This window comes from Stegodyphus dumicola, chromosome 2 (assembly GCF_044657685.1).
Source record: "Stegodyphus dumicola isolate Sdum_Otavi_A_Nest chromosome 2, ASM4465768v1".
Taxonomy (NCBI): Eukaryota; Metazoa; Arthropoda; class Arachnida; order Araneae; family Eresidae; genus Stegodyphus; species Stegodyphus dumicola.
The window spans coordinates 280,054,099-280,077,541 of NC_140769.1; the positions used below are offsets into that span (position 1 = coordinate 280,054,099).

Here is a 23,443-nt window from a genome sequence, read left to right on the forward strand (position 1 = left end):
TATTATAAAATATTAGCAAGTCTTTCTGCACAATCTACCAGATAGACACAGCTGGCAATCACAAATGTGATTTGACAGCTATTTTTTTTTCCCAAAATGCAGGGGAAAATATCGAAATAACTGTTAATTTATATTCGCATTCATAAAAACAAAAAGTGGCTTCTAAAAAATTAATCAGAGTTACATCAAACAAAAGCATAAATGTTATGAATGTGCTGTGGTATGCATAATGGATAATTTAATGCTTATCCATAATTGGTACTAAATGGCACTACCAGGCAACAGTTTTACAGTCTACAGGATAAATTTGAGTAGTCTATATTTCTGGGTACCCCTTGGATTATTGGCAAGTTGTTGTTTCATTTATGGTAACCTGAATATTTTATGGTCTATGTTTTGAAAACTCTATATCACGATGCGATTGGTAATAATGCATGATCGCGGTGATTTTGATTTCTCATGGTTTATTTTTACGTTGGATGTCGCTTAGGAAGTATGTTGCTTATTTTGTGCAACATAAAAATTGTGATAAGAATAATCTGAATTTTCTGTACAATTTGGGAAGAATGGAAAAAAAAAGTAAATGTGTGTAAATGAAGGTTTACTAAGTAGTCATTATAAGTGCCTTATATGTACGTAGGAAATGAGTATAGTGAAACGTAAAGATTGTTCAGATGGCTTTCAATGGGTTTGTCCAATACTATGGAGTCTGACAGCCCAGCACTATGGAGGATATTTTTTATCCTTATTTTTATGAATTTATGTGGCAATGGCAGTATACAGATTCTAGTTCAGATAATTTTAGTCAGTTTTTGGATGCTGTTAAGGAATTCTGTTTGTCACACACTAAATAACAGAGAAATTTCTAAATAAGGTAAGTTGATATTTAATTTTTGTACTGCTTACATTAGATAACAGGTATTTCCATTCTTATATTATTTCTTTGTTTGAATTAAATGCAGTTTATTGAGATTATATATTTTTTGTTTCACTTATGTTTTATTACATACACCATTTTACTGGGAAAAGCGTTTCACGTAAACAGGAATGACGCCAAAAAATAGCCAATTTTTGCCAAGGGTTACCCTGAAATATAGTTTTCCATAAATTCTTATTGAGAGTAGCTAAAAAATGCATTTATTTAACATGTTTAAGTACAAAAGTTTTTAATTAATCTACACAAAATATTGTACAAACAAAAGTCGTTAATTCGGACACCCATAATTCGGAATGATCTATAATCCGGACCTCAAAGCTAAAAACTTTCTGTGCATGTGCCACGTTGACACATGCGCATAGGTGTTTACGCGTGTGCATAAAACCTTTACGACTGCGCATATGCGTGTGCGCAAGTGCAGAATACGTTTTCGCGTGTGCGTTTAATGTATAACGGGCGGCATAAGCTAAAATTATCTAATTATCTATTTCAGTTAATGTTGATGATTGTGTTGTTCCTTTATCTTCGAATTGGATGCGGCTTATTTTTTGCAGACTGTAAGAGCAATTTTATAAAAGTAAACTTGAACTTTCGATCGTGTCAAATAGAATTTCCGATGCTGGAGCTCCCAAAGGATCTACAAAACGAAAGTATGTTTCAATGTCCATCAAACAAAAAGTGGAATTGCTGCAAAAAATGGATAAAGACATGAAGAAGGTGACAGAGAGGTTAGTGAAAACGAAAAAATTTCGATTGACAAGTTAGTCGGTATTCTCGGCACAGCAATTACGGGACTTGAACAGCGGAACTTTGTAACTGAACAAGAAATTATGTCTGTTTATAAAATTAAAGAGAGAGTATTATCACATAAAACAAAGCAACTTAAACAACTTACATTCAAAGAAAAGTTTAATAAAGTAAACAAATAAATATTAAGCTTTTTTTTTTTTTTTGTAAATTTTGATACCCTTTAGATCATAATTGTTCTTTATTTCATAAATTACGGTTTCATTTTAATTTTAGAATTTCTGCATGCCATCTTATGAGATTTAAACTAATGATCTATAATCCGGAATCGCCGAAGTCCCGACGAGTCCGGATTAACGACTTTTGACTGTATTAACAATAAAAGAACTGCTTTATACATGAAATCTCTTCATACTAATATATGAAATTTCTTTTTTACCAAACAATGCAAATTCATTTATGCACAAATCCGAATCAAATAAAATGCACAGAAAATATGAAGAAATGTTAAATTACTTTTAAGCGTACACATCCTCTTCGAGCTCCTCGAACCATTTTCTCTTTTGACTGAAAAGGAGGAAATAAAATATTGCTTTATATAACATGAGAGCATCATATCTGTTTGAAAACTAATAACTCACAAAATCCTACTTTTATTTGATATAAATAATACTTAAAAAAATTAGTTTTATCTCAAAATATAATGAGCATTTCATTATTGTTATTTATGCTTTCTTTTTATTATTTGAATTGAAGTGGCCTTGATGTACAAAAATACTTTTAATTAAAAAAAAACTACTTTAGTGATACTAAAGTAATGAAGAAAACAACACTTCAGTGTTCTGTAGTAAGTCAATACCATAAGAATTAGCAGTAATCTACAAATTAAGAGGATTTACATTAACATAAGAATTTATTTAAACATGTTAAATACCAGCACGGAGAAAATTACGTAATTCCCGCAAACAATAACAAAGGGAATTTTGATCAACATCTGTCTACACACCATAAGAGTAAAGAGTACTCTGTTATCAGTCTGTTTCTCCTCTGCTCTACTGTGTTCATCTACCGGTGCCTTTATTCTTTCATGTGAGATACAGATCTGGTAATTACTACAAAGACCATAACAATAACAGATAACAAATGTACCAACACTTTATTCAGAAATGGTTGTAGCAATGGGTTGATCTTTACATTATGGTAACTTGGCGTTTTTTTGGCGAAAATTTGGCGACCAACTCTCCTACAGCAAACCTCTATTTTTTTTCCCCGCCGCCATTTTGTCTTCATGAAGTAAAGACATGTTTCTTTTCTTTTTATCTACTGAACACTTCTTCCAAGAATCTACTAGCCGAATTACACTTATGCTAGAAATTTTATCTAACAAAACTGCTTAATCATGACAAATATTCACTGCAAAATTGGGAAAAAGTGCACAATACCATACTCCTTACGCGTTTTTCAAAATAACACATACACATAAACCATGTACACGCCGACTTATTTTTACTTAAAAAAACATCCCAGAATTGCACAAAAATGGCATTGTGCACACTCTTCACTATATCCATGTACACTGCTTTTTTCTCATAAATTACAAAAATTTCACGAAAATACATGACAATTTTCTCAATCTTTAAACCCGGTAAAAAGAACATATATGAAATTACCTGATCGCGAAAAAGTATTTACCCTTTCCAAATATGAACATTTCCATATATAAAATAAATAAAATATCCAAAAACTTTTACCTCTAAATCATCTATTACATTATACACGTCACCAACGAATTCATACCGCAACCATTACAAATACTTAGTGTCAGATATTTAAATTATTTCCATGCATGTTTACTTCAACTAAAACGTATACCAAATTCCTACAAACATAAAATTCACAAAATAACTATCATTTAATTAAAATATAATTAAATTCAAAAACACTACTTAAAATACAAATGAGCACATACATTAAATTAATACATACATAAATACCCATTTCGAATTCACTTTAGTTACGGCCATGGAATCCAAAAATTCACGAACACTGTTTCACACAACACAGAATAAAGCCAAATACAAAATTTCCAGATTTTTTCCCGATTTCCCCCCTTTTCCGATTAAAGAACCGTAATTCGTCCATTAATATCACATGACATATCCCATGATCTCTCACATGACATATCCCATGAATAATGCGTAATCGGAACTGAGTACTGCTCACATTATTACCAAAGTCCCAGGTAGTAACCTTTATCGCCTCCAAAATGTCGCCAAACTACCAGTTACCATATTGTAAAGATCAACCTAGCAATGATACAAATGAATCATCGCTGCAAAATAAAAGTATAACATGGATAAGCAATCAGTCTCAAACTGCAATGCTTATTTTGCACTGCATGGGTATATAAGCTCAAATAGGGTTGTTGCTGCACTTCTGCTATGGCATTATCCAATCTATTATAGTTTCTAACAATTAGACAATCACTAATGGACGTGGATGTATCACAAGACATCTGCCCAAAGCATTTCAGAAATATTCATTGAAATTTACGTACAAATTTATTGTACGGTACCCCTTAAGCGATTAAAAAAAAAAAAAAAAATGCCAAATTCAAGATGGCATCAAAACGCTGTCTCAACAGACAGAGAGGAATAAATAACCAAAAAATACAAATTAAATTGGTTAGAGTAGACTGAAGGGTACCCCTTGTATTATCGCGAAGTTGTTGTTTCATTTATCACCAAGGGAGTGAGCAATGGCAAGTTTGTGCAATTCTCTGATGTTGTTTTAAAGTGAAAATAGGTCGACGTGTACATGGATAAAATCAAGAGAGTGCGCAACACCTAGTTTGTGCAATTCTGCGATATTTTTTTTTTTTAAGTGAAAATAGGTCAATGAGTACATGGATACCGAATTTGTGCAATTCTTTGACTTATTTTGTCTTTGTGTAGTGGTGATTTTTAGTGCTAAAATCGCCACTACACAAAAACAAAATAACAAGGGTACTTACGTATTAATGCAACCAGGCCAAAATTCGCATAAATTGCCAAATTTGGCAACCCTACGTGTCATACATAGTTTTGTAAAAAGAGCATGTGGAGATTCACAAAATTTTCCTGCATTTTCGTGCAAATTTTTGTAATTTATGAGAAAATAGCAGTGTACATGGATAAAGTCAAGAGTGTGCGCAATGCCATTTTTGTGCAATTCTGGGATGTTTTTTTAAGTAAAAATAAGTCAACGTGTACATGGTTATGGCGAATAAGGTTTTCAATCAGTGCTAAAAGCAATAGCCAAAAGATTTCCGCCGAAAAAATAATTCTGCAACTTATTCAAATTCGAAACCGGAAGGGTTTAATTGCTATTTTATATTTTAAAACAAAATAATATAAAAAAACTGTATTAAAAATTATCTGTAATTAATAAATGTACATTTTCTTTCTATTCATACTTTTTTACTCAAACTTACAAATAGCGCCAACCTGGTTGCGATAATACGTAAGTACCATAACAAGTAAAAGAATTGCCCATGTACCGCCAAAAATCGCCAATTTTAACCAAGGGATACCCGTAAATATACTTTTACCTAACCAAATGTCTTATGATGCACAGAAAGGAATAAATAAATAAATGACTACAGACATTCATATCTATCCAGCAATTAAAACTAGTTTTCATGCAAAAATCAAATGTCTGATCCATCATCCAACCCATACAAACAGCTGAAATTCACAATTTCATCATAATCTAACTCATCAACATTCATCCTCTTACTTACTTCAGACATACTTACACATAATAAAACACACATAATGAAATGATGGTACCCACAGCAAAATTCGAAGTAAAATAATAGTAAGGTTAAAATACGAGACCAACACAAGTGCAAGCAAAGAATGGTAAGGGAAAAAAGGAAGGGTCCATACGAAAGGGTTACTATTACAAAAAAATAGATAAAATCTATATTTATCAAAAGATGTTTGGCGATATTTGCAGAAATAACCCCTTTTTAATGACAAAAACTAAAAAATTCCAAAACATTATCAACATTAGGGTTCCCAAAAAACCTATTACACACAGCGAGCTTCCAGATTTGGTGAACAACCAAAAGGTCAAGGAGCATCCTTGACGATGTTTTCAGAATAAAACCAATGGGTACCGTAGAAAAAAGATAAGTGCAATTCAGATCAGAAAAATAAGCAATGTCCTCACTTTCCAATAACATATAAACAGCTACATTGTGGTAGAATGTAGCATTATAATCCCTCTCAGACCAGATTTATATTGCAAGATTATCTCACTACTAGCATTCACCAGTTACAATACCAGTTTTCACTACTCAGATCTCCAGTATGATTCCATATCAATATAAATATCAATTCAGAGTAATTCCTGACCAGATGAAAATGCCTTGACTGTGGTACCGATCTGAGCATAACATATACCAAATTTGTCGCATATTAGCAGATATCCAGAACTGCTAGTGAGGCTGAATCTATTTTAAAGTGGCCACGCATCCCGATTTTAGCAGTCCCATGTTTTGAGGACTGTCCCATATCCTGCCGATTTTTAAAAATGCCCCGCTTTTTAGAAAATATCTGCATTCCTTATTTTAAATGTATTGTAAAAATATATTACCTATTATTTATTAATTATTATAGTGAATATAAAGAAATAAAAATACATAAAATGCATGCAGCATAAACTAAATGCAATGCAGCGAGATTGATTAGATTTACTCAGCGGAGTTCGATCATTGTTGTTACGTCTCGTCAAAGAATATGTATAAGAAGCAAAGTCTGCTTGGTGAGATTTATGCCGGTGAAACAGAAAAGTACCAAATAATTTTATTCCTATAAAAAATTAAAAATTTTTCATTTTGTTAAAAAATATCCAGCATGTCAACTGCTTTCAGACTGTATATTCAGTTTGCATACAATTTGAATTTGAGACATACAACATAATCTTCACAATGTTATAATCCCAAAATTTGAATAAACAACAGTTTTCTATCGAAGATCTATAATTGTAGATATTGCCAAATAACTTTTCATTTCATTTTAAAATTAAAAATTGTATACTTAAGTTTTGTAGCAATTATCTATACTATAGTTTAACTAAAGTGACCACATTTTCTAGACAAAGCGGGACAAATGGAATGAAATGATGGCTGATCTTTACAATATGGTAACTGGTAGTTTGGCGACATTTTGGAGGCGATAAAGGTTACTACCTGGGACTTTGGTAATAATGTGAGCAGTACTCAGTTCCGATTACGCATTATTTTGTGTGAGGGAAATGAGAGATCATGTGATATTAATGGACGAATTACGGTTCTTTAATCGGAAAAGGGGGGAAATCGGGAAAAAATCTGTAAATTTTGTATTTGCCCTTATTCTGTGTTGTGTGAAACAGTGTTCGTTAATTTCTGGATCCCATGGCCCTAACTAAAGTGAATTCGAAATGGGTATTTAGTGGGATTGAAAGGCATAGTAATAAGTGTTTCTTTAAGGTTGTGCGAGATAGAAGTAAAGATGTTTTATTAAGTTATTTATTTTACCTGGTACCTTGGTGTGAACTATAAGTATGATTTTAAAGATCCTGAAACAGAAATAAGAAAAGTTTATCGGACACGTAATCAAGATTCTGAAGAAGAATAGGTAAGTTAGTATTTTTAATTATTTGAGGATATTATTTTTATGCATTGTTCTAAATGTAAGGTAGAAGTAAAGTAATTTGCGTAAACGTGCATGGAAATAATTTAACTATTTGACACTAAGTATTTGTAACCGTTTGTAATGAAGTAAAGGTATGAATTAGTTAGTGACGTTTGTAATAAAATAGATAATGTAGAGGTAAAAGTTTTTGGATATTTTATTTATTTTATACGGGAAAATGTTCATATTTGGAAAACGTATGTACTTTTTCGCGATCAGGTAATTTCATATATGTTCTTTTTACTGGGTTTAAAGATTCAGAAAATTGTTATGCATTTTCGTGAAATTTTTCTAATTTATGAGAAAAAGCAGTGTACATGGATATAGTGAAGAGTGTGCGCAATGCCATTTTTGTGCAATTCTGGGACGTGTTTTTAAGTAAAAATAAGTCGACGTGTACATGGTTTAGTGATATTTTAATTAAATGATAGTTATTTTGTGAATTTTATGTTTGTAGGAATTTGGTATACGTTTAAGTTGAAGTAAACGTGCATGGAAATAATTTAAATATTTGACACAAAGTATTTGTAATGCTTGCGGTATGAATTCGTTGGTGACGTGTATAATATAATAGATGATTTAGAGGTAAAAGTTTTTGGATATTTTATTTATTTCATATGTGGAAATGTTCATATTTGGAAAGGGTATAAACTTTTTCGCGATCAGGTAATTTCATATATGTTCTTTTTACCGGGTTTAAACATACAGAAAATTGTCATGTATTTTCGTGAAATTTTTCTAATTTATGAGAAAAAAGCAGTGTACATGGATATAGTGAAGAGTGTGCGCAATGCCATTTTTGTGTAATTCTGGGATGTTTTTTTAAGTAAAAATAAGTCAGCGTGTACATGGTTTATGTGTATGTGTTATTTTGAAAAACACGTAAGGAGTATGGTATTGTGCACTTTTTCCCAATTTTGCAGTGAATATTTGTCATGATTAAACAGTTTTGTTAGATAAAATTTCTAGCATAAGTGTAATTCGGCTAGTAGATTGTTGGAAGAAGTGTTCAGTAGATAAAATGAAAAGAAACATGTCTTTACTTCGTGAAGACAAAATGGCGGCGGGAAAAAAAAAAATAGAGAATTGCTGTAAGAGAGTTTGTCGCCAAATTTTCGCCAAAAAAAACGCCAAGTTACCATAATGTAAAGATCAACCGAAATGATAATTATAATCTAGTTATGAAAGCAGACCAATAATTCAAAAAATTATATTGAATTATATACATTCATATACTTGTCTATAAATATACAAAAATATATTTATTATTAACTATTTGTAACTTTAAAAATATTTGTAAAAAAAAAAACAAAAATTTGAATATTATGCATTTTTAATTAATTTAATATTTTATTTAAAAAAATTACTATTTTCTTTCACTGTCATATTTTTTAATCCGAGTGAATACTTTGCAATAGATTCGGATCATTTAATAAAACGTCGTGAAATTTCTCACATAAATTCATCAAATTATATTTTAGGCTTAATACAGATTTTAAAGTTTTAATGTTCAACTGCATTTTTTCAATTGTCCATATTTTATTGATACTAGAAAAAACACGTTCTGTTGCTGCATTTGTTCCTGGAAGGGAGAGTGCGTGTTCTACAATTTTCAAAATATTTTCATAAGGAATATTATTCTGTTTAAAATGAAGGAATAACTCCATTCATTTTTTGTCTGCTTCCACATTTGCAGACAACCAACATTTAATTTTTTCATCAGTAATAACGTATCTTTTTACCAATGACACCTCATCAAAAATATCATTTTCGCAAATATTATTTTTTGGAAAATGGTTACTAATATATTTAAAAGATTTTTCCACATATTCCCATAAAATCTCCTTTGGATTCTTTGGAAAATCTTTGGAAATGTCACCCAATAGAAGTTTTTAATATCTTCGAATTGAACTGTCCGTTCTTCAAGATATTCCAAGCAGTTATAAAAATTTCTGAGTTCTTTCAGAAAATCAGGTTGTTTAATGGCACCTTGTTCTTCCAACCTAGTCATGTCCTCTCGAATAACTATAGGAACGTAATCAATTCCTTATCAATTCTTTCTCACAATTTTGTTTTTAAATTATCGATTTCATTTGACACTTTCGTAACTGAAATTTTGTCCCCTTGAATAATCTTCACAGCATTGTGAAATAATGTTGCTTGGTTGTGGATGAACTGAAGGAAGCACTTCCGCAGAGAACCCGGTAAATGTAAAAATCGCCAACATTGGCGATAAAAGTTCAAACCTGGTAACCCAGCCCATTTATCCTATTCGCTTGTTCGAAGTTTGCAACCATTCCTCTTGGGTTCATTTTGTTGAATTATCACTCGTTGTTCGCACTTGCAGATTTATATTTTTCTTCTCTTATTTATTATTATTTTTTGTTAATTTTTTAACAACGAATAGATAGAAATATTTTCGTAGATAGATGCCGGTTCTCGGTTCGGGATGAAAGGAAGAAAATACGGCGGGAGGGGTGAATGCTAATTTGTAACACGGCTGTTCACGTTGTGTTCTTAATTATTAACAGCTCTATGAACCAGCAATTTAAATAACTAAGTAATGCTTTTATTTTTATTATTGGTTATTGTCATCTAAAATTATGAGAATAAATCAATTTTCTGGCATAAAATTTTAACAAGATAATATATTGTTAATGCTTTTCTAACAATAACCTTTCAAAGGATGGCAAGTGTGACATAAATTGATGATTAAGTTGAAATAAAAAATATTATTGATTATCTAAGATGACACAATAGTTTGATGCATCACCATGGTCATCAAAATTAGCAAACCACTGCTGGTGTAAGGAATATGTTGTTTTCTGTGTTAACTTGAATTTAAGACAAATTTTTTTTTGTTTATCACGTTTAACAGGTTAATTTCAGTACATTAATACTAATTTATATTTTTCAAATGAATTTTTGGTTGATCTTTACATTATGGTAACTTGGCGATTTTTTGGCGAAAATTTGGCGACCAACTCTCCTACAGTAACTTTCTATTTTTTTTCCCCGCCGCCATTTTGTCTTCACGAAGTAAAGACATGTTTCTTTTCTTTTTATCTCCTGAACACTTCTTCCAACAATCTACTAGCCGAATTACACTTATGCTAGAAATTTTATCAAACAAAACTGCTTAATCATGACAAATATTCACTGCAAAATTAGGAAAAACTGCACAATACCATCCTCCTTAATCATTTTTCAAAATAACACATACACATAAACCATGTACACGTCGACTTATTTTTACTTAAAAAAACATCCCAGAATTGCACAAAAATGGCATTGCGCACACTCTTCACTATATCCATGTACACTGCTTTTTTCTCATAAATTACAAAAATTTCACGAAAATACATGACAATTTTCTCAATCTTTAAACCCGGTAAAAAGAACATATATGAAATTACCTGATCGCGAAAAAGTATTTACCCTTTCCAAATATGAACATTTCCATATATAAAATAAATAAAATATCCAAAAACTTTTACCTCTAAATCATCTATTACATTATACACGTCACCAACGAATTCATACCGCAACCATTACAAATACTTAGTGTCAGATATTTAAATTATTTCCATGCATGTTTACTTCAACTAAAACGTATACCAAATTCCTACAAACATAAAATTCACAAAATAACTATCATTTAATTAAAATATAATTAAATTCAAAAACACTACTTAAAATACAAATGAGCACATACATTAAATTAATACATACATAAATACCCATTTCGAATTCACTTTAGTTACGGCCATGGGATCCAAAAATTCACGAACACTGTTTCACACAACACAGAATAAAGCCAAATACAAAATTTCCAGATTTTTTCCCGATTTCCCCCCTTTTCCGATTAAAGAACCGTAATTCGTCCATTAATATCACATGACATATCCCATGATCTCTCACATGACATATCCCATGAATAATGCGTAATCGGAACTGAGTACTGCTCACATTATTACCAAAGTCCCAGGTAGTAACCTTTATCGCCTCCAAAATGTCGCCAAACTACCAGTTACCATATTGTAAAGATCAACCTAGCAATGATACAAATGAATCATCGCTGCAAAATAAAAGTATAACATGGATAAGCAATCAGTCTCAAACTGCAATGCTTATTTTGCACTGCATGGGTATATAAGCTCAAATAGGGTTGTTGCTGCACTTCTGCTATGGCATTATCCAATCTATTATAGTTTCTAACAATTAGACAATCACTAATGGACGTGGATGTATCACAAGACATCTGCCCAAAGCATTTCAGAAATATTCATTGAAATTTACGTACAAATTTATTGTACGGTACCCCTTAAGCGATTAAAAAAAAAAAAAAAATGCCAAATTCAAGATGGCATCAAAACGCTGTCTCAACAGACAGAGAGGAATAAATAACCAAAAAATACAAATTAAATTGGTTAGAGTAGACTGAAGGGTACCCCTTGTATTATCGCGAAGTTGTTGTTTCATTTATCACCAAGGGATTGAGCAATGGCAAGTTTGTGCAATTCTCTGATGTTGTTTTAAAGTGAAAATAGGTCGACGTGTACATGGATAAAATCAAGAGAGTGCGCAACACCTAGTTTGTGCAATTCTGCGATATTTTTTTTTTTTAAGTGAAAATAGGTCAATGAGTACATGGATACCGAATTTGTGCAATTCTTTGACTTATTTTGTCTTTGTGTAGTGGTGATTTTTAGTGCTAAAATCGCCACTACACAAAAACAAAATAACAAGGGTACTTACGTATTAATGCAACCAGGCCAAAATTCGCATAAATTGCCAAATTTGGCAACCCTACGTGTCATACATAGTTTTGTAAAAAGAGCATGTGGAGATTCACAAAATTTTCCTGCATTTTCATGCAAATTTTTGTAATTTATGAGAAAATAGCAGTGTACATGGATAAAGTCAAGAGTGTGCGCAATGCCATTTTTGTGCAATTCTGGGATGTTTTTTTAAGTAAAAATAAGTCAACGTGTACATGGTTATGGCGAATAAGGTTTTCAATCAGTGCTAAAAGCAATAGCCAAAAGATTTCCGCCGAAAAAATAATTCTGCAACTTATTCAAATTCGAAACCGGAAGGGTTTAATTGCTATTTTATATTTTAAAACAAAATAATATAAAAAAACTGTATTAAAAATTATCTGTAATTAATAAATGTACATTTTCTTTCTATTCATACTTTTTTACTCAAACTTACAAATAGCGCCAACCTGGTTGCGATAATACGTAAGTACCATAACAAGTAAAAGAATTGCCCATGTACCGCCAAAAATCGCCAATTTTAACCAAGGGATACCCGTAAATATACTTTTACCTAACCAAATGTCTTATGATGCACAGAAAGGAATAAATAAATAAATGACACCAGACATTCATATCTATCCAGCAAATAAAACTAGTTTTCATGCAAAAATCAAATGTCTGATCCATCATCCAACCCATACAAACAGCTGAAATTCACAATTTCATCATAATCTAACTCATAAACATTCATCCTCTTACTTACTTCAGACATACTTACACATAATAAAACACACATAATGAAATGATGGTACCCACAGCAAAATTCGAAGTAAAATAATAGTAAGGTCAAAATACGAGACCAACACAAGTGCAAGCAAAGAATGGTAAGGGAAAAAAGGAAGGGTCCATACGAAAGGGTTACTATTACAAAAAAATAGATAAAATCTATATTTATCAAAAGATGTTTGGCGATATTTGCAGAAATAACCCCTTTTTAATGACAAAAACTAAAAAATTCCAAAACATTATCAACATTAGGGTTCCCAAAAAACCTATTACACACAGCGAGCTTCCAGATTTGGTGAACAACCAAAAGGTCAAGGAGCATCCTTGACGATGTTTTCAGAATAAAACCAATGGGTACCGTAGAAAAAAGATAAGTGCAATTCAGATCAGAAAAATAAGCAATGTCCTCACTTTCCAATAACATATAAACAGCTACATTGTGGTAGCATGTAGCATTATAATCCCTCTCAGACCAGATTTATATTGCAAGATTATCTCACTACTAGCATTCACCAGTTACAATACCAGTTTTCACTACTCAGATCTCCAGTATGATTCCATATCAATATAAATATCAATTCAGAGTAATTCCTGACCAGATGAAAATGCCTTGACTGTGGTACTGATCTGAGCATAACATATACCAAATTTGTCGCATATTAGCAGATATCCAGAACTGCTAGTGAGGCTGAATCTATTTTAAAGTGGCCACGCATCCCGATTTTAGCAGTCCCATGTTTTGAGGACTGTCCCATATCCTGGCGATTTTTAAAAATGCCCCGCTTTTTAGAAAATATCTGCATTCCTTATTTTAAATGTATTGTAAAAATATATTACCTATTATTTATTAATTATTATAGTGAATATAAAGAAATAAAAATACATAAAATGCATGCAGCATAAACTAAATTGGGCAATGCAGCGAGATTGATTAGATTTACTCAGCGGAGTTCGATCATTATTGTTACGTCTCGTCAAAGAATATGTATAAGAAGCAAAGTCTGCTTGGTGAGATTTGCACCGGCGAAACAGAAAAGTACCAAATAATTTTATTCTTGTAAAAAATTAAAAATTTTTCATTTTGTTAAAAAATATCCAGCATGTCAACTGCTTTCAGACTGTATATTCAGTTTGCATACAATTTGAATTTGAGACATACAACATAATCTTCACAATGTTATAATCCCAAAATTTGAATAAACAACAGTTTTCTATCGAAGATCTATAATTGTAGATATTGCCAAATAACTTTTCATTTCATTTTAAAATTAAAAATTGTATACTTAAGTTTTGTAGCAATTATCTATACTATAGTTTAACTAAAGTGACCACATTTTCAAGACAAAGCGAGACAAATGGAATGAAATGATAATTATAATCTAGTTATGAAAGCAGACCAATAATTCAAAAAATTATATTGAATTATATACATTCATATACTTGTCTATAAATATACAAAAATATATTTATTATTAACTATTTGTAACTTTAAAAATATTTGTAAAAAAAACAATAATTTGAATATTATGCGTTTTTAATTAATTTAATATTTTATTTAAAAAAATTACTATTTTCTTTCACTGTCATATTTTTTAATCCGAGTGAATACTTTGCAATAGATTCGGATCATTTAATAAAACGTCGTGAAATTTCTCACATAAATTCATCAAATTATATTTTAGGCTTAATACAGATTTTAAAGTTTTAATGTTCAACTGCATTTTTTCAATTGTCCATATTTTATTGATACTAGAAAAAACACGTTCTGTTGCTGCATTTGTTCCTGGAAGGGAGAGTGCGTGTTCTACAATTTTCAAAATATTTTCATAAGGAATATTATTCTGTTTAAAATGAAGGAATAACTCCATTCATTTCTTGTCTGCTTCCACATTTGCAGACAACCAACATTTAATTTTTTCATCGGTAATAACGTATCTTTTTACCAATGACACCTCATCAAAAATATCATTTTCGCAAATATTATTTTTTGGAAAATGGTTACTAATATATTTAAAAGATTTTTCCACATATTCCCATAAAATATCCTTTGGATTCTTTGGAAAATCTTTGGAAATGTCACCCAGTAGAAGTTTTTAATATCTTCGAATTGAACTGTCCGTTCTTTAAGATATTCCAAGCAGTTATAAAAATTTCTGAGTTCTTTCAGAAAATCAGGTTGTTTAATGGCACCTTGTTCTTCCAACCTAGTCATGTCCTCTCGAATAACTATAGGAACGTAATCAATTCCTTATTAATTCTTTCTCACAATTTTGTTTTTAAATTATCGATTTCATTTGACACTTTCGTAACTGAAATTTGTCCCCTTGAATAATTTTCACAGCATTGTGAAATAATGTTGCTTGGTTGTGGATGAACTGAAGCCAAATTTGTGATGTGTCATTTTAAAAAAAGATCTGCAATATTCTTGGACACTTATCTTGTGATAAAATGTATAATTTTAATGGTTCGTATATTTTGAAAATATTTTCTACAGCCAGTAAAAAAGATAACCATCGTGTTTTGCTGTAACCAATCATTCTTTTATATTTGATTTTTGTGCTTTCACAAAAAACCTTCAAACTTTCAACACGCACAGTATATATGTATAAAAATACGAATAAATTTCTGCAATAACATTTTCAACATCCACTGGAAGTAAGTCAGATGATGTTTGAATAGTATTGTGTAAAATGTGCGCTGCACAACCTACTCAAATAATTCTTTGGCTCAAACGTTCGTTAACCTAGTCAAGTTTTCATAAAAACTTTATCGATGCCTCTTCTAGCTTTTCCAACAAAATTTGCGTTAGTGTTATCCTCACAATAGGCAAAAATTTTATAATTTTATTGTTCAAATTATTCTTTTTTAAAATAGTACTTATTAAATCAAAAATTATTTATGAAGTTTCACTGGGCAATGAAACAAAATATAATATTCTAATTTTAATTCCTGGTTTTGGATCAAACACTTTTGGGAAATAATTTTAAATCTTTGTGGTTGGAAGCATCATAATGTATGGATATAAATGTGTATTTATCTAATTCTTTCTGCAATTGTGAAAACCAATATGATGAAAAACGTTATAAATAACTGCTTCAGTTTTTGTCCTTGCACATGCAAATTTTTTTCGTACAATGTTTCGATCATTTGGGATGTATAATCAATTGATTTGAAACTTTGATTGTGGTTTACGGTGTGGAAAGCAAATAGCCCTTCAGCTAATGCTAGCTGCTCCTCTGTTGACAATACATATTCCTTGATGAGACGTAACGACAATGATCGAACATCACTGAGTAAATCTAACTCATTACACCGCCTTTCACTCTGCATGCATTTTATGTGTTTTTTTATTTCTTTATATTCACTATAATAATTAATAAATAATAGGTAATATATACAAGTACATTTAAAATAAGAAATGCAGATGTTTTCTAAAAAGCGGGACATTTTTAAAAATCAGTGGGACACGGGACTGTCCCGCCAAAATTGGGACATGTGGTCACTTTACTTTAAACTAAATCAGATCTCCCCCTCTAAATCAGTTTCTTTCTTAAGCATCCCAATACATGCACAAAAACTGAAAAATATGCTTATCTTGGTTTTTGTGTTCATTGCTTAATATGCAAGACTAATCACATATCTGAATGTGCAGATCCGAAACACGATCCACAGATGTTTGGATTCATATTTACGGCACTATCCATCCCGTGTCAAGATGTTGATGTTTACCAACATGGAATATACTTATGAGGGGGGAAGAAAAGGAAAACACTAAAATTAAGGAAGGTACATTAAAGTTATCTAATTGTGGAGAAGAGAAGAAAGCAATTTTCTATTAAAAATTGGCCCGTGTTTATATTACACATACGTAACCCATCCACATACGGAAAACCATGTCATCCTCTACAGAAAACTGGTTTTCCTTATGAGTATTTATATTACACATAAGAGAACCAAAACAACCTCTCAATACCTTCACATCCAATGGAACATCAATATATGATAAAAGATTAAACCATATATTTGGAAGTTATTCATATTAATCATGAACTAACGTTAGAAACTATGAAAATAATGTAACCTACTGTATAATATGACAGAAGACCAGCATTATCATCTAGTACAAACCACCTGTACTGCCACCCCTTCATAACATTCGTCCATTTGCTTAAAGGTCCTTCCATAATCGCCATTCTCAAACAATTTTTTTTATTTGTAAACTTAAACTAAAAAGTATTCATTTAAAGTAGAATTATTTTTTTTTATCTTAAGACAATCACAGTACAAACATTGATTTTTTGATCGCTTCGCACAACTTTTCACTCAAATCTCACGAGATCTTTAAATTCTCGTTGCACTTGTTGCCAGTTTTAAGAAACTTTACCACAGAAAACGTCCGCATGGCACTGCAATAGTTTGTATACTTTTTATCATAGACCATGTTCGTATTAAACAAGGAATTAAATGGCCGTTGAGAAATTGATCAAATTCGTTATTTTGAATAACAAAATGAACCTTAGACCTTTTCATTATGAATGATTGACTAGGGAAAAACCAATCTTAGATCATTACAAAAAATCGTTTTCTTTCAAATAAGTTAAAGCAATCCATTCATACTGGGAAATGGATCAAGGAAATTAATTTACGGAGTGCGCTAGGCTAGGCCTTTTACTCTACATCATCAGAGATAAAAAAAATAATTACATCAAAAGATGGGCTCATCTAATAAGGGAAAATTTTGAAGCCGAAATTATAAAATATAAAATATTTTCAGATAATGCCTTCCGCATGAGAAAAAGGTAAGAACTCATATAAGGTCTTTTTAATTAAATTTCGTGTTTAAAAAGGGACAAAATTCAATTTTGATAGGGCAATCATCATTCATAAAATTTTGAAAAGAATAATAAAAGGTGCAATACATTTCTTTGATTCTTGATATCAACAGTAAAATAAAATACTTAGAACAAGCAGTCCGGATGGAAGGAGCTAACGCGGGTTCAATGAACTCGCCCCCACTCGGAGTAGCTGCCGAATTGGGCAGGGGGGCAGGTTCTAGGAGCAGATAAGAGTAAGGCTTAGATAAGGAGCCTTAGATAAGAGTATACAGCTGATGGCAACGAGATATAATATACTGTTATATGAAGTCGTTGACTCACGGAGTATACTGATGGAGGAGAAGAAATTTTGGTCGCTATTCAGTGCGACGTTTAAAGGCCAGATAGGAAGGTCGAAAGCAACCCGTTTTGCGGGTGAAAAAAAGCTTTTAAGAAGCTATTAAGAAATTAAATGCAGCCGTGTGCGCCTGCAGAGATAAGTTGTCCCTTGTTAAAGAGGCGTTAAAAGACTCTTAAAGAGTTAAAGAACAGGGTTCCTCCGGTCAGTGCCCTTACGCATAGTTAACGCGAGAGCGGTTGGTGTTTAGGAACGTGAAGTAAGCATCCACTTGGGTGTCTGTATTCCAATACCGGCGCTGTTTAAAAGGTAGTTGAGCATATTCAGGTTGTAAGATAGCTATGGGTATACTGGGAAACGTCTCGCAAGAGTTCCATCGAATGTCGGGAAAATCTGTCTTAAAGTTATAGTCATTCTATTTCAAATGGACCTTGGAGAAAACTTTCTATCTCTCTTTTAACTGGGAAAGTTAATCTAATGTTGGGAAAAATCAATGAATACTCTATAATATCTCTCTTTTAAGTGGAAAAAAAATTACGAAAATCTTGGAAATATAAATGAACTCTCTATAATACTTCTCTCAGAAAGAATTATGTGAATCTTAGAACCATAAAAGAACTATAATATTATTTATCTGTATTTGAAAAAATTACCTGATCTTGGAAAAAACTAAATGAACTCTATGATATCTCTCTTTGAAAAAAAAATCACGTGAATTTTGGAAACATAAATCAACTCTCTATAATCGCTCTCTTTGAAAGAATAACGCGAAACTTGGAAAAATAAATGAATTATCTTTAAAATCTCTCTCTGAAAGACGAATCATTTCTCCCTCTCTTTTGATCTAGAAAAGGACCTTGGAAAAGATTTTTCTTTTAATTTTTGAATGACATTTCTTCGGACCTTATAACAAACCATAACAGTCTCCATCTTAAAATATTTTTCTCTTTCCCAAATGTTAAAAAAAGTTTTTCAAGCTTGATATATATGTAATAATAAGAGCACAAAGAAAGGCCGGAGCAGCGTCGATGCGTGCTTAGATCCATATTGAAGAATTTTGATTGCGCAGTGTGACAATAATGTTAACTTAAAATATCCAAAGAACTTGGCAGTCAAGGCAGTTTTAATTCCATTTTTATTTCCAACTGATATTTGTGGCCACAATCACTTGGCACTCTAGTCGTGCCTTTCCAGAGAAGATTTACATTTTTGATATTGTTGAGATAGAAAGCAAGCCAGTGAAATTCAACCTTAGCAGAGTAGAGAGCAAAGCTGGAGTGCGTAGTTATGCAAGATGGAAGCACGCGAAGAGAAAAGTTTTGGTTTGCAGTTTGGTGATTGGTCAAGAGGCATTTGCATTAACGGTTACGTAATATCGCATGATTAATTTTAATGACGCAGTTTAGACTAAAGCGCTATTTTTAGGACAGATAGATGAAGTTCCCAAATGAAACAAAAAATATAAGAGGTTATAGCGAATTAAATTTAAAATTTTACGTTCATATTTTTTATCTTACACACTATTACATATATATGTAATGTTTTCAGTTATTCCAACACATCGTGGGCGAATGGTGAGGCTATTCCATTACACGTTCTGGCAGATGGTTGACGAAGCTGGGATGATTGAGACGCGGAGAAAAATGACGACTCAGGACTTTTCACTTTTAAGAGCAAGCATATCTTTATTTTAATTTAGAGCAGGTGACTTTTTCCAGATGAAGTTAATCAAATAACTTATTCAGTAATTGAACTATTAGATATGGCTGACTTTAATACGTCATAACGTTCTAACAAAGAAAGAGGAACATAGCAGAAGCGTTAGCAGGACGAAGACGAGAAGGCATCTGTGTAGGAGAACTTATGACGCAGCATTTATATGAAAGGTTATGTAACAGAGTAGCTTCTAGAAAAATGAAGAAAAATGTAGAAAAACTTATGACGCAGCACTTATATGAGGAGGTTATGTAATAGGTGCGAATGTTCTAGAAGGTACTGGTTTAGGGGAAGATCCTGAATTACAGAAAATTAATTAAAGGTTGCTGGTTTGCAGAGAGCAAAGCCATCGTATTTTTTTTTTATATTTTACATATATATATATGACGTCAAATTTTTCAAACAATACTGCATTAACAAATTTTCAACACTAGGATTTTCATCTAAATCTCTTAAACAATCTAAGTCTATAAAATCGTCACATAAATGAGAAGGAGGTTCTGGTTTACAGGACTTGAAGACTCGACAGGTGTTGAAAACGGCACTCCTGGATGATTCTGCACAAGTGGCTTTTCAGAATCGACAGGGGTATCTTCTAACTCGAAATGTATTGAAAAATCCATCAAATGTTTTCCTGGGGAGTTTACAAAGGGGGTTTTCAGAATCCATCAAATGATCGTCTGAGTCTCCTGGATGAGTCTACAAAAGGGGCTCAACAAGATCCTTGTTGAAAGTCACTGAAGAGTCCATCAAATGCTTTCCTGGTTGAATTTGCAAAGGAGGCTTTTCAGAATCCATCAAATGATCTTCTGTCCTGGATGAGTTCGGGGCTCGATAGGGGACTTGCCAGGTATTGAAAAAAATAATGTATTGACCTACAACGATCATGAAGATTTTTCTAAAGATGAATACTCCACCTCATCATCATCATCATCATCAATCGTTGATCACTTCAACTTCTTTTTCTTCATTGTTGATCATCTTACACATTTCCTTTTCCATTTTTAGTAGAAAATAGGGATGAGCGGAAATCGCTGGATGAGCAAATTTTGTTACACTTGAGTTGCCCGTGGAAATCACTGGATGATCAGCCAGAGGGTTAAGTACCCAGACAGAGAAAGAAATGAAATTCATTCTCTTGATTTATAACATTGCTAAGAACTACGCAATGGAAATGTATTTAAAATCATTAAATACCCAGACAGAGAAAGAAATGAAATTCATTCTCTTGACTTAGAACATTGCTAAGAACTACGCAATGGAAATGTATTAAAAATCAAAGCAACGCCATTTTTCTAAATAATGACGCACATAAATTTAACAATGAAAGAACAAGGCTTTTATAACTAATCAGAATCTGAAATAAGTTGACCACGCACAACGAAAATAGAATCGAATACAGTAACTTACGGAACCAATAAACAATAAATTTGTGATGAAGTCAGATGTCATGTGAGCATGCGTAACTATGAAGTCCCAAAATTCACGTCATCTCTGACGTCATTTGCGACTTTTTAAGTCCTCCTTTGCGACTTTAGTTGAAAAATTTCTGGCAACACTGATCCCACGTATTTGTATCGCGTATTTTATTCTTTGTGTTAACATAGTTTATCATGGCACCGCAGACGAGGCAATTTCAAACATTTGAAGTCCAAAGAATTGTGAAGGTAAGCCTATTTCATTTTTACAATTAGAGATATAAATCTTTTTGAAGGATCGTACGGCTCAGCGTTCTGTTTAAACTAAAGCTAAAAATAAATTAGAAAAACTGACTCAATCCTAGACGACATTGTTTACTTGACATTTTATGACGTAATATTCGAAATGCCTTTTTAAATTTGAATTGTATTTTAATTGAGTTGAAATGTTAGGCTTATAATGTTCCTGCGCGATAATTTTTTTTATTATAAATCTACTTTATTGTGTGTTGTGTGTCATTGTTAACATTTAACACAAAGAATTAGCTCTCAGGAATGCATTATTAAGATTTATCAAACGATTTAAAATACTGAATAAATGATTTAAAATTTATAACCGTAACGGATCAAAACAAAGAAAAATTTCCTTGGCTCAAAAAATTCTTTAATGAATATGTGTGATGTCGGTTCTTTCGCAGTGTAGATGAAAAGTTGAGTTTCGAATTTTTTTACCAATTGGAGGCAAAGCGTAAAAAAAAGGTGATTGCTTAAAAAAAAATTAAAAAAAAAGGGAAATAATATAGCAGACTCCAATCATAAATATTTCCTGTATGCCTGGAACTGAGGTTCCAAAAAGAAGAAGATTACAAATCTTTCATTTAAGTTCAATTTTATTAATGTTTACTTCTGAAACCAAAACGAAAGCTACAACTAAAAAAAAAAAAAAAAAAAAACTCATGGAATACAGCTAACGTTGTCACACGAAAAAACTTAAATTTAAAAATTAAAAGTCTCTAAAATTACTTCTCGTTTTCAAGAGTGACGTCATATTTCACGGAGCTTTCCTTACGTCTTTCCACCTTGCAATGAGAAATAATTAATTGAACATTGCAACATTCGTAATAAGTCTAATCTCTGGGTTTTCTTGACAGTCCTTCCATATCTGTCATTTGAAAAGCCTACGTTTCTCTGTTGAGGTGCTTTCACTGCAGATTGCCTTTCTTTTACCCATAAGTATCAAAGGTTCTGCAAAATCAATGCCAATAATCTGGGAGACAGATGTATCTTGAACGCGATCACTAGGCAGTAGCAGGGCTGGAAGATTGACCCTGTTGCTGGAATATCTTTTACAAATGGTGCAAGATCTCAAGATGGACGAAACAGGTCTTCGTCCAGATAGTAAACAGAATCTGTTTCGTAAAGAATTTGAGACGGGAAAAACTCCGACGTGTCCTTTAATTTGGTGGTCTTCCATTACTATGCTTTTGATAAGAGGATGGTCACTTGATAGAACAGCAGGCATTCTAAACTCTGACTTATCATCTCTTTGATGTACTGCTGTTTTCGTCCTAATGATTCCTTGATCTAGAAATGGATTTATTGATACTAAGCTTGTTTTTCTCTCTCTCAAAAGATTCAGTTTGTATAAAACGAATGAGCACTTCCTCAGCTTCATTAAGCTCAAGAACAGTATGTTCACCTTTCCTTTTCTTCTCATACTTGCCTCTGTGAATGAATCGACAAATCCAAGCCATCATTCTAATAGTCCGGTGGTAAGTTGCGAACCGAAGAGTATTTATTACACCAACGGTATTTACGTTAATCAAAGATAATACAATTTTCTTTTTCTTCTCCTTGGCTACTACTTCGTTTACAATAAAATCGTTGCTTGGCCAGTTGTTTTCTCGCCGTGAATATAACCATTCCGGTCCGTCCCACCAATGGGACGCGACTATAGAACAACCTCTACTGGGCAAATCGGCAAGTTCATTGTTCCTGGGATGTCTTTCCAGGCATCCCTTGGAGTAAGTTGTCTTATTTTCATAACTCTTGTGTGAACAAACACATTTTCTGTATCCAGGCTAGTACAGTTGAAGAATCAGTTCAAAAACAAAAGTTTTGTGCTATAAGGTGTTTCCCCCGCCTTCCTAGCGTGCTTTCGTGGTGTAATGGTTCTGCACGCTG

At 32.1% G+C, this 23,443-nt stretch overlaps 1 protein-coding gene across 3 annotated transcripts in view; it reads right to left on the bottom strand.

Annotated features, from left to right (window-relative positions):
- Nucleotides 1-17,312, bottom strand: part of LOC118193912 (oxysterol-binding protein-related protein 9) — a 106,016-nt gene extending 88,704 nt beyond the window's left edge. For 2 of the 3 annotated variants that reach the window (XR_015039905.1, XM_085812219.1), the window contains exons 1-2: nt 17,039-17,311; nt 2,201-2,251 (exon numbers count right to left, since the gene is read on the bottom strand). Coding sequence is in view for 2 of the 3 variants with exons in the window: in XM_085812219.1 (XP_085668345.1) it covers nt 2,201-2,251; nt 17,039-17,146 (159 nt within the window). In the remaining variant the exon portion in view is untranslated. Of the gene's footprint in view, nt 1-2,200; nt 2,252-17,038 lie in introns of all 3 variants that reach the window. The other variant, XM_085812220.1, reaches the window with a different exon arrangement.
- Nucleotides 17,313-23,443: the final 6,131 nt, after the last annotated feature.